This window comes from Brassica napus, chromosome C4 (assembly GCF_020379485.1).
Source record: "Brassica napus cultivar Da-Ae chromosome C4, Da-Ae, whole genome shotgun sequence".
In the NCBI taxonomy this organism is placed as follows: Eukaryota; Viridiplantae; Streptophyta; class Magnoliopsida; order Brassicales; family Brassicaceae; genus Brassica; species Brassica napus.
In genome coordinates, this window is record NC_063447.1 from 841731 (window position 1) to 858617 (window position 16887).

Sequence of the window (16887 nt, forward strand, 5' to 3'; positions counted from 1 at the left end):
AAATTCTCTATACAATGAAGTTTACACCCTTTAATGTTGTTTAAAATTTTTTAACCACATTTATATATTTTTATTAATGTATGCTAAACTCTCTTTCATAGTACATAGACATCACTATAGTTTTTAAAAAATTAATTTAATAAATTTTATATACTACTTAAATCAGTGGACTAAACTCTATAAAATATATATTCTCTAGAGAAACGAACACAACATCCATTTTAAACCTCTTTGACCATCATATGTCTGTTAAGGATGCAACTATGCAATAAAAAAAATTGTCAAATTTTTTGAATTTTTTTCAAAATCTGAAGGTTTAACCCCCTACAAAATTGAGTTTTTCGATAAATGCTCTATATAATGAAGTTTACACTCTTTAATGTTGTTTAAAAATTTCTAACCATATTATAAATTTGTATTAATGTATGCTAAACTCTCTTTCATGATATATAGATATCACTATAGTTTTTAAAAAATTTAATTTAATAAATTTTATATACTATTTAAATCAGTGGATTAAACACTATAAAATATATATTCTCTAGAGAAACGGACACAACATACATTTCAAACCTCGTTGACTATCATCATGTGTGTTAAGAATGCAACTATGCAATAAAACCACTAATCACACCAACCGGTATGCACCACGAGAACAACACTTCACATCGGTTTGTATACATTATCTTCGGTTTAGGATACGGTTCGGTTGGTGTCTGGTAGTTACTTTACACTAACGTTGAGGCAAAAAGAAGATATTTGGGTTTTACAGGTGACGTGCTGTCTCGTGCATCATGTGGATTCATTCCACGACGTCAAGCTGATTCAACCGGCTGGGGTTGGTGGCTGACTGGTAGTTTATAATGCAAACAAAAAAACAGGATAGAAACTGGTAAATGTCATTCTCTATCACCAACTACCACAAATCTCAACCGTTGAGCTAATGCATCAAACAACTGTGATTAAAAAGAACGTGTTACTTATCCTCACAAAAATAATTAGTGTGTCTAGTATTTATATAACTTTAGGAAGAATTACATGTTCAGAGTAAAATGTAGCTGATAGAGTTCTATGTACATATATAGTTTTGTAAAATTCTAAAATTAAAACATGCCTTAAATTACTTATATTTTATTGGTTTCAAAAATTAAATTAGTAAATACAATTATTGGAATACCTTTTATTTACTACAAAAGTAAACAGAAAATAGTAAATAAACAGTAGTATATATTATCTGTAAGAGAATCCAACTTACCATTAATATCATTATTTGTATGTTTTCTTAATAGGAAATGAATAAATGCAATTTCCACAAGAAAATATCCGACCGATTGACCCAGTAACCAGTTACTGAAAGTTAAAAAGAATGAAGTGTGTATAAAAAGAACGTGCAGCGGCGTGAAGGGTTGTGTACTTGTGTCCAGTGGCTTTGGTCGGTGTCGGCTGCTTCTCTGCTTAGATTTGCTCTTCCTCTCTCTCTCTACACAGGTTTCTCTTTAATAGACAAACTCTCTACCTATTCTCTGACTCTTTTCTTGTTATAAACAAGGGTTTGATTCTCCTGTCTTCACAGATCTGTGCCAATCATTTGCTGTTTTGTTTGCTTTGGATAGGGAAAATATTACTCTTCGGTTTGACCTTTCTACTAATCACTTAATAATGATTGTGTCTTCATTGATCAATATAGACTTTAGTCTCTGTTTCCAGTTTACTGATCTTGATTTTAACCGTTACACTTAATAATAATAATCTGTATCAGGATTTATTTTTCTACTATTAATAACTAGTCTTCCAAGTCACTAATCTTTGTCTTACTGTATTTAGGCTATGGAGTCGTTTCTGTTTACATCAGAGTCAGTGAACGAGGGACACCCAGACAAACTCTGCGACCAAGTCTCCGACGCAGTCCTAGACGCTTGCCTCGAGCAAGACCCTGAAAGCAAAGTCGCATGCGAGACTTGCACCAAGACCAACATGGTCATGGTCTTTGGCGAAATCACCACCAAGGCCAAAGTTGACTACGAGAAAATCGTCCGTGACACGTGTCGCGCCATCGGCTTCGTCTCAGCGGACGTCGGCCTAGACGCTGACACCTGCAAAGTCTTGGTCAACATCGAGGAGCAGAGCCCCGACATAGCTCAAGGAGTTCACGGTCATTTCACAAAACGCCCTGAGGAGATCGGAGCTGGTGACCAAGGTCACATGTTTGGGTACGCAACGGACGAGACTCCTGAGCTTATGCCGTTGAGCCATGTCTTGGCCACGAAGCTCGGTGCGCGTCTCACTGAGGTTAGGAAGAACGGGACTTGCCCATGGGTTAGACCTGACGGGAAGACTCAAGTCACCGTTGAGTACTACAACGAGAACGGTGCTATGGTCCCTGTCCGTGTGCACACCGTTCTTATCTCAACTCAACACGATGAGACTGTAACCAACGATGAGATCGCACGTGACCTCAAACAGCACGTGATCAAGCCGGTGATCCCCGCCAAGTACCTAGACGAGAAAACCATCTTCCACCTAAACCCATCAGGGAGATTTGTCATCGGTGGTCCACACGGTGACGCTGGTCTAACCGGACGCAAGATCATCATCGACACGTACGGTGGCTGGGGAGCTCACGGTGGTGGTGCATTCTCGGGCAAAGACCCATCTAAAGTGGATAGAAGCGGGGCGTACATAGCTAGACAAGCGGCTAAGAGCATTGTGGCTAGTGATCTAGCACGCAGGGCTCTTGTTCAGGTCTCTTACGCCATTGGTGTCCCCGAGCCGTTGTCTGTTTTTGTTGATACTTATGGAACAGGGAAGATTCCAGACAAGGAGATTCTCAAGATTGTGAAGGAGAACTTTGATTTTAGGCCGGGGATGATGACTATTAACCTTGACCTCACGAGAGGTGGGAATGGGAGGTTCTTGAAGACTGCTGCGTATGGACACTTTGGTAGGGAGGATCCTGACTTTACCTGGGAGGTTGTTAAGCCTCTCAAGGCAGAGAAGGCTTAAGAAGAGTCAGCTTATTGTTTTAACTACGTTTATGTTTGTTTGAAACTCTTTTAAATCTCTTTTGTGGCTTTCAGTCTGAGTCTTGTTTGTTTTTTTATTTATTTTATAAGTGTGATGTTTTGTGCTCTTTGGTTTGGTACTTTGGTATGATGTTACGTACTCCTTGATGGTTTTATTGGAGATTAGTGTTGTGGCAGAGCAAGACTTTTACTTAAGAAGACACTCAGCTTTCAAGTGCAAGTCTCCAGTATTCAAGACCAAAACCATAAGTTCACTGAAGAAAATGGATATACAGTTTTACTTATACCATCAGTACTATTAAAAGGATTATTGTTTCTATCAATGTTCAAAAAATCGGTATCGATCCTTTTTAAAGGATTATTGTTTAGGTAGTCGCTTAGACCGATTTTTATAAAACTTGCACCCATTTATTAAAAAAGTTGTTCTGAAAAATCCTATAGATTTGATTTTTAGAACACTGATCAAGGGAATCAGGGGAAGCAACAGAAGAAAATTAACTATAGTACAAACATCATCTCCATTGTTAAAATTACAAAAATATAATCATGTCAACAAAAGAAAAAATACTAATCAGAGTTACAGAAAGAGAATCCTCAGGTTCCAGAGAGAAAAGAGAGCTTTTACACACAACAACCTTCTAAACACATGTCTCTATATCTTTATATATTACAATATAGAAATCACACATTTATATAAAGTAACATTTATTTTATTTATAACTTAGAAGATTTTTCAACATAGACTTACACACTCATCTTGTTCCATAGTCCAACAACTCCCACCTGAACGGTTGAAACACATAAAGCACTTCTGGGCAACTCTTGAATAGAAGTGCCACACAGACGCAAACCGCAGCAATCGCCACCATTGACAGCATAGCTGGTCTGTATGCTACAGACCGGCGTGCTGTCCCATACACCAGCTTATGGTCACAGAGCTTGCACTGAAGCTTGTGGTTTCCATGTGTGATCTCCAACGCTGAAGAACCTGATTTTGTTTCTTTCTGCTCTCGGTCTGAGATAGAGGAAGCAGGGATATTGACCACAACATGATCTTCAGTTGCTGACTTTTTATTGATCTTGCGTTGGATCAAGTGGATGTATGAGAAGTGACCGCGTAAGCGTGCGTAGTCTTCCGGTGTAAAGCCTGTGGTGTCTCTAGATGTTCTCCATGCTTCAATCCCCACCTGAACCAAATACAAAATAAGATAAGTTTTTTTTTTCGTTCTGAGAATCAAATTCAAAGTGAAAGAGATCAAATCACCATTGAGGGATCTTCTGTTAGAGCGTCCAACACATCTTCTGAACCATCTTTACCAGCTGCAATGTGAAGAGGTGTTAAACCTGCTGGACCAGCAGCGTCAGGTCTAAACAAGCTGTGTATTCTTTGCTGGTTAGGAACGACGTATCTCAAGAGCATTTCCACCATAGGCTTAGAGTTTTTCCTGACGGCTCTGTGAAGAAGGCACAGTTCTGATAGCGCGGCGGCATCAGATGAAGAGTAACCAACAGCTCCTTCAAAGAACATGTTCAGTAGCTTTCTGATCACAGCGCACCACTCTCGGTCCATTGAGAACTCGATGAGCCACTTGAAACGTGCTAATGAGAACACACCGAGCTTACTTCTGCGAAGAAGCCAACCGAGTTCATGAATGAACTCCATAGCTAGCTTAGCGGAATCAGTATCAGTGAACTCTAATGTGGTTTCGAGTATACGGATCTCAGAACAAACGTCATCCTCTTCAACCACTATGAAAGGGAAGAAACTGCTGCTGAGTCCTCCTTGGTCTTCAATCTGAAAATAGTCATCAAGCGAAGCTTGAGTCAAACGAATAAACAGGTGATAGATAGCTCATTACCAGAAATACAAAGTTATCTCACCTCCATGAATCCTCGACCGCTTGTAATAGGCAAATCACAAGAGAAACTGACACACTCATTACTCTCCTTGAGATCATCATTCTCCTGAATCAAGTATTTTCCTTCTACAGCACAAAGTAACCTGAACAAAGACTGTTAGATATCAAAAAGGAAGAAGAAGAAGAAGATAAGGAAGGGACATAGAACCTTGTGCCAGGTCGACGGAGATTGATGCCTTTTACTGTGAACTGAGCCTTTCCTGTTGCAGCAGCTACAGCGAGCGGTCTAACGCTAATAATGTGGCTGTAATCATGACTTCTTAGCGGTAAAGAAGTGTCAACAAGAACCTGACCTGTAAGTAACCCACAAAATTCACAATTAAAATTACTTGCAAATATTATATTCAACTGATGAAAGTAATCTCGAAACTAACTAACCGTCGAATACAAATGCGTATTGGTTTTGCATCCTAACATAAATCCATCCACTTGTCCATAGAGGATCATCTGAGAGATCTAGAAGCTTGCTCAAGCTAAAGCCCATGTCATCAGAAAGCTGCAAAGCAAAAAAAAAACAAAGTTCATAAGTTTAGAAATTTTAATCAAGATAAAAAGAAGAAATGTCAAAGTAAGCTTACTTCTTCCCAAGCAGTTTCAGCTTGACGAAGATAAATGGTCAATACGATGCAACCAGGTCTAATGTAGCTCTCAATGTCAGTTGGAGTATGAGATAGCCAGTCAAGAATCTGAATTATCAAAGAGAAGAGAAGATTAATATTAACACATCAGTATAAAAAACAAAGTTTCAAGTTGAGAAAATGGTACCTGTCCACGCAAGACAGGAGGAAAGTCATTTGGCTCTTTCCCAAATAGTTTGAACACAATCCTCCCTGTGCGCATCTGAAGAAGATGAAGGAGGTTATTATCAGCTATAGAGCAAATGGAATGGATGAGGTAAGAGATTCATTCATATATACCTGAGCATCTTCGCTGGAGCTTGATGGTGACTGGTCAGATGCTGAATCTGAGTTCCTACTAGTCTGATGTATCCAGGAAGGATAATCAGGAGAGCTTGTTGCTGGATTCGTAGTAGTGGTAGGAGGAGAAGATCTTTCGAGATCTGTGCCGCCATCATCAGAGTCTATGTAGATGTCATTCAGATCAAAATCATTTACTTTGGTTTGTAGTTTCTCTGATCTGTTCCCACTGGCATACAGTTCCTGCCGAGGAAGCTCAGGAGCTTGCTTCGAATCCTCTTGAGGAGCTGCAAGCAAACCCGATCCTCCTTGTAGAAGAAGTTCGACCAAGTTCTTCCCTAGCTGTTCACCAGCATGGCTGACAAGGCTCTTGAGAAGATGAGGCATCAAATCTTGATCACCTGATGATCCATTGGCTGCTGCAACAACAGAACACAACACAAAGTTAAATAACACTAAATAAAACTAGAATGTCTGATGAGAGAGGTTTAAGTAAGTAACATACAGTGCATATTGGAGAGTATCTTCAAGAGACAAATCAACAGATAATTGCTTGATTGATTATCATCACTCAGGGGATTCCCATTGGCGGCAGGTTCAGGATTTGTCTTCCTCCTACGTTTGTTATGCCCAGCCAAACGTCTACGGCAACTTCTCTTTCCTTCATCAAACTCCTCAAGAACATGGAACCTGGAACACAGAACAATCAAAAGTTAATTCCTTTTTTTTTTTTTAATATTAACTTCATTCATCATCAGGCATACCTACTACATTGCTGACAAAACCGCTGCATGATTCCACCGACGAGTGCACTAGTAGCCTTAGAATGCATCTCACACACCTTATGGCGTCTATGATAGTCCTTAACTTTGCTAAGATCAGCTTCACAGCTCTCCACCTGACAAACCGAGCGATGATTTGTCCCACTTCCTCCTCCGAGTTTCGTCTTCTTCCCTTCTCTTTCACCATTAAGATCATAACCATTCTCTCCCAGCTTCAAACTAAGCCCACCACCACCACCATCTTCCCCTGTAGCAGCAGCTCTTCTTCTCTTCTCAACTTCTCTTGTATTATCATTCCCTTCATCAGAGCAAGAAGAAGAGGTATTTGACGAGTTCCCTAGTGGGAAAAACTGACGCCCCATGGTTTGGCTAACACCAGGATTCAACGGTGTTGCTATGAAGAGATCACCATCCCACTTCCAATCATTCAGATCCCACTCCACGCTCCTTTTGCCAACATCCATGGCTCTGTATCCATAGAAATGTTGACCCTCACCTTCAATTCTAGCTTCCATCACAAACAACTTCGATCCCAAATTGATCTTTGCAGATCAGAGGGAAAAGATAAAAAAAACAGAACTTTAAGGCTTCTTCTTATCAATCAATCAAGATTCTTCCCAAGAGATCTACAAATGAACAGATCCATGGTTCCAATTAGCCCCACACACACTTCTCAATACACAGATAAATCAAAAGACCTTTCAACGTATAAAACACTTTCAAACAAGACAACAACAAGAAGAGAAAACTGACCTGTCTCAATACTAAACAATCAAAGTAACAGCTGGAGAGACCTTCGAGAGGAGCCACTGGTGATGGAGAGGCGATGAAGATGCGTTTGTGGCGTGATGGAGAGGAGAGTATGTGTATGGTAATGGTTAATTGGGGGTAGTACAAAAGGTTTGGGGGAGAGAAAGAGTGAGAGAGAGAAAACCAAAATTAGTACATATCAAAAATATATAATTTTAATTTTAATTTTTTTTTAGGCAAAACAAAATAGTGGTGGACCACTTCTACACTGATAATATTTATATTAAAAATCTATATAAGATAAAAAGACATAAAATTAATTCTTTTGTGACTTTTGTCTACCTTTTTTATTGTCTTCTCCCATGTGGAGTAGTGTACTAATGGAGGTTAATAATCGACTGCTTCGCGGAGCATGGGGCGGTTTCGTGCACTTAGAGGTGCTATTGTCTGTGGAGCGGTGCACGTTAATGCGTTTTTTAGACTTTTAGTTAGTTGTGAGTTCGTTGAGAGGTAAAAAATCGAGTGTTTAGTAGTGAAGAACCGTAGTAATCGCTGATCGATAAAGAAAGTGTCGGTGTGTCTACTAGTAACTGAGTGAACGCGGTTTGACTTTGACTTGAGGAACCCGACTGGGCCAACTTTCTGTCTCGATGTGGTCAAAGTGGTCTGGGCTTTACTGGCCCACTTACTACTAACCCACCTAAATTAAATATTATAGATTTTGTTTTGTTGTTAATCTCGTTTTGTGTTTTGTTTTCATTCTTGTGATACATCTAATCATTTAATTAAGGTAGAATATTGGAAAAATAATAATCGAATTTTTGTTAGTGAGAGTACAAAAAGAGACCAGTCACATGAGAAATATAAGGGAGAATCCAATGCGCTGCGTCGGATGATATATTCTTCCATGTTCCTCGTCATGATAAGCTTTAGAATCTCCAAAGGATCTCATTCCGTAATTATTATGTAATTTCATAGTCCTAAAGTATGATGTTCCTCACTTATTATAACCTGATGCTGATAGTTATCGATTGTATGTGAGATTCCTTTCTAACTCTATTCGTTTTCAAAAATAAAAAGAAGTAAATTGAGTTAGGAGCCGAATAAATGCATTATGTTATGATTTTAGAAAAGCACTACCAACCGAAGCGGCAAGGTTTCGGCAAATAATTCCCCATAAACCTAAAAAGAAAAGAAAAACTTGAAACGGCTAATATGATCATTATATGGTTAGAGAAGGTGGAAGATTGATTAAATGGTGTTTAAAATAATGTAATGGTCACACCAAAAGAAAACCATGATGATTCATCTCGAACATGCCCATATTTTGTTCACATGCAAAGATAACGACTTCATCTAGATACGACCCACAACTCACCAACCCACATTTATACATTTATTTATAAAGTTTTGTTGGCTGTTTCTTGTGGAAAGAAACGCATTATAAAAAGATAACGCGGAAACATGATACGTAACATAGGAAAGCTAACTAGTTAAGGCTGTATATATGCATACGTAGTTTTATAACTAAAATGGTCTTAGGAACGAGTATCTAAAAGAAGGCACTATAAAGGAAACTATATAGAATTTGCGGTTTTTAATAAATATTGTATAGTTGCAATGAAGATAAGCGACTCATCTCTATCAATATCAATGCATTTTGTTAACGTTAAAGAAAATAATAAAATATCTTAAGAATACAACATGATTTAGAGGAAACCAGTAGATTTGGTCGGAAAACATAAATATTATTGTAATGAAATCAAAATTGGCATTTATATTGAATAATTCTACATAATACAGAAAACAAAAGGAAAATAATCCCAACATACCAACGGCCACACAAAAAAAAACATGGTCGTTGAATGACGGCCGGCGGCGGAAGTCACGCCGTTGATATGTAACGATAATTCCGGTCATTTTTCAATTTAATTCGATAAATAAATAATCCAAATTAAAAATGAGGTGGCAATCTGGTCCGTTGGCTCTTGAGTTTCGTCAAACTAATCCAACGGCGACACCGCTGTCAAGTGACAGCGTTGAAATCCAGTCAAAGTAATTAAATTAATACACTAGTTGAAAAAACTATTATTTAAAATACAAAAATACAAAAAAAAAAGGTTTGCGCGTTATGTAATTTAATCTTTCAGTCCTATAATTTTCAAAAGATCGCCACTGTTATCGAAAACTCAGATCTCCAAAAGAAGAAACTCGCTCTCACTTACCTACTACGCATCCTCTCGAGGTACAAAGTTCATCTAGATTTCGCTCTTTGTTGCTCTGATCCTCGATTCGAACCTGTAATAGAATATTTCTCGCTATTTATAGTAACGTTTCGAGTTCATTTGGTTCCGTTACGCTTCCTAGATAGTTGAATTTCATTATCAGATTCAGATCTCTCGTTTGATCTGGCTAATGTAGATTATATTATCTATTTGCAGATAGAATAAAATAAAAATGAGCTGCTTCGGGTGTTGCGAGGAAGATGATATGCACAAAGGTGCTGCTGATCACGGTGGCCACAATACAGCTAAACACTTTGGAGGTAATTTTTTTTTTTTTTTTGAATAAAGCAAGTTTTTGTTTTACTTATTGTTTGATTATTTGGTGTAGGGAATGATGGGAGGCACAATGCCTCTGAAGCTGCACAAAAGGGCGGCGCACCAGCTGTGAAGGTGCAGCCTATTGAAGTACCTACCATCCCTGTTAACGAACTCAAGGAAGCTACCGAGGATTTTGGATCGAGTTCTCTCATCGGTGAAGGCTCCTACGGAAGAGTTTATTACGGGATGCTAACTAACCAGCAGCCTGCAGCTATTAAAAAGCTTGATTCTAACAAACAGCCTGACAATGAGTTCCTTGCCCAGGTTTGCTTCCTTTCTATAAATAGAGTTACTAGTATTAATGTTTCCTATATTAGCTAAACTTGGGAACTGTCGCTGCTTGCTCAGGTTTCCATGGTGTCGAGGCTGAAGCATGACAACTTTGTTCAACTGCTTGGCTACTGTGTTGACGGGAACTCGAGGATACTTGCCTATGAGTTTGCCAAGAATGGATCTCTTCATGACATTCTTCATGGTACAGTCTTAAATAGATTTATTTTTGTGGGCATTACTTTGGTTTTAACATCTGTCTTTATTATTCCACAGGGAGAAAAGGAGTGAAAGGAGCTCAGCCAGGACCTGTCTTGTCGTGGTACCAACGGGTGAAAATTGCGGTTGGAGCTGCGAGAGGGCTAGAGTATTTGCATGAGAAGGCAAACCCTCACATCATTCACCGTGACATTAAGTCAAGCAATGTCCTACTCTTTGAAGATGATGTTGCCAAGATTGCTGACTTTGATCTCTCTAATCAAGCTCCTGATATGGCTGCTCGCCTTCATTCGACACGTGTCCTTGGAACTTTCGGTTACCATGCCCCTGAGTAAGTTGACACATAGCTTCTTCTTGTGAATAAAAAACGTAATAGTGTGAGCTCCTCTCAAGTCTCAAATGCTCTTGTTATTTTTTTTATCTTGACAGATATGCGATGACCGGTCAGTTAAATGCCAAGAGTGATGTGTACAGCTTCGGGGTTGTCTTACTGGAGCTCCTTACAGGTCGAAAACCTGTTGATCATAGATTACCCAGAGGCCAGCAAAGTCTAGTCACATGGGTACTGATTCCTCTCAGTCTTACACATCTTTTGTTTCTATTATTGAATCCATATAAACTGTTACTTATGCTTCAGGCAACACCTAAACTGAGTGAAGACAAGGTCAAACAGTGCGTTGATGCAAGACTTGGTGGCGATTACCCTCCAAAAGCTGTTGCCAAGGTATTTAAAACATTATATGTCTTTGGACTTTTGAAAACGTAAACGCTCAGGTGATTCTCTCTGCTTATCTCATATGTGATGTTGGTTGATGAAACGCAGTTAGCGGCGGTAGCAGCGTTGTGTGTGCAGTATGAAGCAGATTTTAGGCCGAATATGAGTATTGTTGTGAAAGCTCTACAACCTTTGTTGAACGCTCGAGCCGCTGCTCCAGGGGATGGATTACATTAGCCAACACCGGAATATTTGATATCTCCGCCGTCTTCCTGAATATTTGATTTCCACATATACAGTAATCAAAACTTATAGTGTGCATAGAAAATCTATTTTTTTTTTGTTACAAAATTAAATCCGTCACCGTTATTTGGATTCTTGCTTTTCTACTAAACTGCTATCTCTCCCATACAATTTCTGACCGCCTAATATTATTATTTTCATTGAAGTTGTGGTAAAAAAAAAACAGAATCATAGCGATACTTCTGGTTAATTTTTCTGTTATCAACTTATCAAATTTGTGTGTATATAGTACTTATAGTATACAGCTTCTCTGTTACTAGCTAATTAGCTATATGTATATTTCTTAAATATGTTTATAAGACAAATTTTATAACTGACTCATAAAATAAGGAGGAGGCTTCTGTTTGAGGACAAGATCATGGCATGTCCGATTAAAAAAGCCACAATTCACGCATTACCATCAGTTTATCTTTGAAGAAATAGTAAAAAAAAATCTAAATATAGCAAAACCATATAAACATCTATATATACACGTAACCTTCCTTTTTCCTTACTCTAATCCTTTCCAATCCACGTTGAAGTTAACAAAAAAAAAAACAAAAAAAATGAACACTCCTATAAAACTCGCCTTTCTCATTCTATGCATCGCCCTAACCGCAACCGCAATCATAGTCCCAGCCAAACGTGACGCCGTTACACCCGAACACGAGAAAGCCGTCGCAGGAATATGCAGCGTTGTCCAAGACAAACGTCTCTGTAGCATAACCTTGAAAACCGTCCCAAGCAATGATCCAGCCGTTCTGGTCCGTCACTTAGCCACTGGTGCAGAAACCTCAGTTAAAAAGGGATTGAAGTTCCTCTCCGGAATCAAACCCAAGTACAAAGGAGACAAATTCGCCACAGCTTGCATCACCAGCTGCGAGAAACAGCTAAACAGCGCTTTGGAAGACTTTTCAGATTTCTGGAAAGCCGCGGGAAAAGACATAAAGAGCATGGCTAATAACTACTTCACGTGTAAGAAGAAGATGACCTCGATCTTTAACTACCAGTCGAGTTGTCTCGATGACATTTACGACAAACCGTTGTTGAAAGAGGTTCAAGGAGGGATAGGGCTTGGGAAAAGAATGAGTGGCGAGTCAGTGGATGTGTTCGCTGGAATGGGCAAAGTCTTTAACACTCTCAACATTAAGACCAAACTTAACCAGAAAGATACCGATTCGTTGCTCCCACCACCTTTGTCCTTTTACTACTATTGATTTATTTATATAATTAACTATATAAAAAAAAAGAAAAGACAAAATGTATGTCATTGTCAATGGTGATGAATAATTTGCATCGGTTGGTTTTTTAGCTATCTTTCGGAATCTTGTAAAGAAAGGTTCCTTTTGATGTATGTTTGTAACTAATATGTTTTGTAGATAATCATGTATGGACCTCGTGGTTGGAAAGGATGTGGAAAATATGATTATCTAATAATAATAAGCTTAATTGATAATGTATTTTTCTTTGGTAAAAATGTTAAGAGACTTATATTGATAAACTTAATTGATGAATTGATAATGTATTATTGGTATATAATATGTTTACGTTTTGACCTTCATGTATGTACATTTTAAATATGTTGTGTTGACATGTTCTATCAAGTCTATTCTAAAACTTTGATCTTAAGATCAATGTGATTCCTGATCATTTAGAAATCGCAAGCTTCTTTGATTTAGAACTGAGGGTTTTAGTTGGAGCTGAAAAAATATGGGATTGAAATGGTACAAGAGGCTATATTGCTCATGATTATGATATGCCACGGTAGAATTACATTACAAAGCAAAGGAAGCAAAGAACTGGTGAGTTGGCAGTTCAAGAAGAAGAACCAGCTAATTAAGCTGGCAAGTTAGTTTGTTCGATGTGTAATTTCCAATCAAAGAAGCTTGATGTGAAGACTCAAACCGCTTTCTCCTTAAAGCATACCAACATGTTTTACTTGTTCCAAGACAAAGACACCATTGTATTCCTTTGTTATTAAAAGACTAAGAAATGTCCACTTAAGGACAACGAAAATACAAACTACAAAAATAAATCAAAACACCAAACTCAAAAGTAGCTTAGTCTGAATTGAATCATCGTTTCCGCATCAATGCTTCTTGCTCCACCACAAGCCTCTCTCTTTCTTTTTATGACCTATTGACCAAGTAGTAAGATAGAACAAAACTGTTTTATAAATTCTACGGTGCTACAAGATAACATAAACACACATTTCCCAAGTTCCAAAAAACAAGAGATATAACTTCAATATAAACGTACTCTCCTAAACCAAAAGTCAAGAAAATTAGAAATGCAAGATCATTCCATACGGAACAACAAAAAGATAGAGTTCATAGGTATGGAATATAGTAATCTTCCAGTTAGCCAGTACACATCTAATGAATCATGCAAGGACTGGTCGTTGAAATGATAAGAACACTATAATGTAATCATATTTACATGTTCTATGCGTGTTGGTTGAGTTCATAGGTATGGAATATAGTAATCTTCTACTGCTGGATCATCCAAATCTTCTTCTGCTCCATTATTGTTAAGATCACATGAACCATGATAGAAATGGAGCTCTCCTTCAACATTTATTTCATGCTCAGTTTGTCTATTGTTTCTTCTTTGCCTTTTTATAGTTTTTTATCAACATTTTTGTTTTGTTTCTTTGTAATTTATTCTTCTACGAGGTCTTAAAACTCGATATGTGGATGCGGTAATAGCTCCAACATCATTTGCAACAGGTACAAGTGGATTTGTTCTCCATTTTCAGATATCGCCAATGGGTTGGGAAAATTTGGATCATCTCCATTTTCAAATATATGCAAAAGATACTTAAATCGTTAGCGAGTTATTGGATGTGAAAAATCCAATCACCACGAGACAAAGAGCTAAATCTTCACCGAATAACTAATTCATCAGTTGTTGATTGTACAGTGATTGTTCAGGTTTTCTTTTTTGTTTCTCGAGATTATGACATTTTGCATACATTGAGCCTTACTAGCAGTCTGCCTTGATGCCATGAGTAGCTGAAACTAGCTTGTGGATGCTATTGTGCTGCTCACTTGGCTTCGCATTTTAGGCACTTAGTGAAGAATATGATGCGGCTTAGGCTAAACATACTGTGAAGTAGCTTAGGTATATAATAAATTAAGTAGGTGTGTAACTATCACTCTATGAAACTTAACTAACAACTTTAACATAAGATTAACTACCATTGATAAAACACCATAAGAATTGTAACGGCGATAAAAGCTTGAGATATATATAGACACTATACTAATAAGAGATCAATATATCAACATCTTGATTTACATAACCATTCTTAAGTAAATCAATATTTGTCTGATTATTTTACGTATGACAATAGTTTGTCTTCTCATATAAACATAGTCTGTGGCAATATGCATAACAGCTTTATACTTGCTTAGACATTATTTGGTTCACATACTATGTTTATATGAGAAGACAATATATGCGTTATGCCGAGCTAGTTGTTGTGCATTCTTTTGCAACTCCTTATGCATGTTAACTTGATAACTTGAGTGTAGTCAGGATGATATTGTTGCAACTTCATGACGAAAGCGTGGACATTAGTGTAATCCTCCATCTTGATGTATGTGGGGATCTCAGGTTTCACTGGTTTGTAAGGAGGTGAAGAAAATGTTCTCTTGTAGATCTTGTATGCAGAGTCCTTGAAATAAATAAGGAAACACAAATGCCGAATTTGTAAATTCTTAAGTGAAATCTAGATGAAAATAAATAAGGAAACACAAATGCCGAATGTGTAAACATAAATAAGGAAACACAAATGCCGAATGTATTCCCTGAGGTGAACTCCCTTGAGGTGACTTCTGATTTCTCACGGCTCGGCAGGTCCTCTAGAATGTATTCCATTTCATTGAGTGCGTCGTGATCATCTCCTTGTTTCTTACTTTATTAACTGCTTTCTGGCTAGTGTTTCTTCCTTCATCATAATCTCGAAAAACAAAAGAAAAAACTACACAATATCTGCATAGCCAACATATGATAAATTAATTATTCGGCGAAAATTTACATTTAGTTTTTTCCTTTTGTTTTAATCTGTAAAGAGAGTTTTTTTTTTGGTGGACTGTAGTGGTAGTTGTTGGCGAATTATTCGGTGTCTAATAAATGGTTTTCAAAAGTCAGATAAGTTGTTAGTCTTCTTTATTATCTTTGTGGCTATAAATGAGGAACAATCCATGACTTGCTCTTCCTGATCCCAGATCAAAAGCAATGCTAATAATAATATAAAATATTCCTAAATAATTCAATTTCCTATATACATTCTAAAATGTATTATGTCAGGGGACTTTCTTAAGACCATAACCGAATCCTGATTCAAATCCATCAAGATCTTTGCTCGTTCGATTTATTATAATCAAAGAAAATGTTAGAAATGTATTCATAATGGAAAATGTTAGAGATTTATAACTATACTTAGCCATATGGATTGCTATAATCATAAAATAGATAGGAGGGTTACCAAGTTGGATCTTTGATAAAAAAAAAAACCAAAGTTGGATACAGTTGGAGTAGAAACGGGCAATGAGTTAATTAATGGGTTCCTAAGTGGGCCGAAACATGTAAAAGTTTCCAAATTCAAGATCCATTGATTGGGGGGGTTCTTCAACCGGGTCAAGATTTAACTGTGATTAGTGTGAATTGATAGTTTGATCTGGTTAGCCAAGTTCAAGGATTTAGGTCACTTTGACACATGTCATGCATAATTCTCCAAAATTTTAGTGGGAATTGAATGCTTTTTTTGCACTCTTTTTTTTGGTCTTATAGGAAAAAGGTGGCTTACACAAAATATATGTCAATTTCTAGTTGAACTACGACAGCGATAACCAAACGAATCAGTGAATATGATTTACTTTTATAAGTATTATAAGTCTATAATAGTCTCTTTTCGTTTCATATAGAAATAATAAATATTCACTTCAAAATATGTTTCGATGAAAGACTAAAAAATATTTAAAATAATTATATTCAAATAGTTTAATTATAAACAAAATAATAGTTTATTTTCATGATTGTTTTTTTTTAAGAATAATAATCTGTTAATCGTCCATTCTCAAACTGAAATTCAACTATATGTCCTATTTAGAGGCTCGCATGATTTAGAAGAAATGGCATGTATTTGATTGTAGCATTAGCATCAATATAGCAAGCAGTAGTAATTTTATTCTTTTATAAGAAATTGAAGAGTAGTATATATGTGGGAAAGAGAGAAATATAGTAAGAACCTTTATGTCAGGAATGCGTCGGGCTCGTTGATTAGTTAGATACAAAAGTTTAACAGTTAAGATTCATTGATTCTAAAACATAGTCTAAGGCTTCTGATATTACAGGAACAACCGTAAGCATCACTTAATTACTGTTGATTATTGTTAAATCA

At 37.2% G+C, this 16887-nt stretch overlaps 4 protein-coding genes across 6 annotated transcripts; 3 read left to right on the forward strand and 1 right to left on the reverse strand.

Moving 5' to 3' along the window:
- The first annotated feature begins 1103 nt into the window (after window positions 1-1103).
- LOC106395982 (S-adenosylmethionine synthase 2) lies at window positions 1104-3199 on the forward strand. Of its 2 annotated transcripts, none has more exons than XM_013836284.3 (2): window positions 1104-1488; window positions 1825-3199. In XM_013836284.3, exon 2 carries the CDS (start codon window positions 1828-1830, stop codon window positions 3001-3003), a length of 1176 nt encoding a protein of 391 aa, XP_013691738.1. In that variant the 5' UTR covers window positions 1104-1488; window positions 1825-1827; the 3' UTR covers window positions 3004-3199. The 2 variants fall into 2 exon arrangements, with proteins under 2 accessions (XP_013691738.1, XP_013691739.1); XM_013836285.3 differs by lacking the exon at window positions 1104-1488 and adding an exon at window positions 1506-1631.
- Window positions 3200-3509: 310 nt separating this feature from the next.
- LOC106450451 (squamosa promoter-binding-like protein 1) lies at window positions 3510-7654 on the reverse strand. Of its 2 annotated transcripts, none has more exons than XM_013892110.3 (11): window positions 7395-7654; window positions 6624-7267; window positions 6365-6549; window positions 5860-6275; window positions 5708-5782; window positions 5521-5628; window positions 5321-5438; window positions 5091-5235; window positions 4905-5025; window positions 4288-4818; window positions 3510-4210 (listed from the first exon to the last, which is right to left on the reverse strand). In XM_013892110.3, the coding sequence occupies exons 2-11, from the start codon at window positions 7154-7156 to the stop codon at window positions 3776-3778; spliced, it is 2667 nt and encodes an 888-aa protein (XP_013747564.2). In that variant the 5' UTR covers window positions 7157-7267; window positions 7395-7654; the 3' UTR covers window positions 3510-3775. The 2 variants fall into 2 exon arrangements, with proteins under 2 accessions (XP_013747564.2, XP_013747561.2); XM_013892107.3 differs by having other exon boundaries at window positions 5860-6278.
- A 1803-nt stretch (window positions 7655-9457) lies between these two features.
- LOC106390115 (probable receptor-like protein kinase At2g47060) lies at window positions 9458-11646 on the forward strand. Its single transcript, XM_013830506.3, has 8 exons — window positions 9458-9636; window positions 9833-9936; window positions 10005-10258; window positions 10343-10469; window positions 10541-10814; window positions 10913-11045; window positions 11121-11207; window positions 11307-11646. Exons 2-8 carry the CDS (start codon window positions 9849-9851, stop codon window positions 11433-11435), a joined length of 1092 nt encoding a protein of 363 aa, XP_013685960.1. The 5' UTR covers window positions 9458-9636; window positions 9833-9848; the 3' UTR covers window positions 11436-11646.
- Window positions 11647-11998: 352 nt separating this feature from the next.
- On the forward strand, window positions 11999-12936 carry LOC106390116 (pectinesterase/pectinesterase inhibitor). Its single transcript, XM_013830507.3, has one exon. It carries the CDS (start codon window positions 12047-12049, stop codon window positions 12695-12697), a length of 651 nt encoding a protein of 216 aa, XP_013685961.1. The 5' UTR covers window positions 11999-12046; the 3' UTR covers window positions 12698-12936.
- Window positions 12937-16887: the final 3951 nt, after the last annotated feature.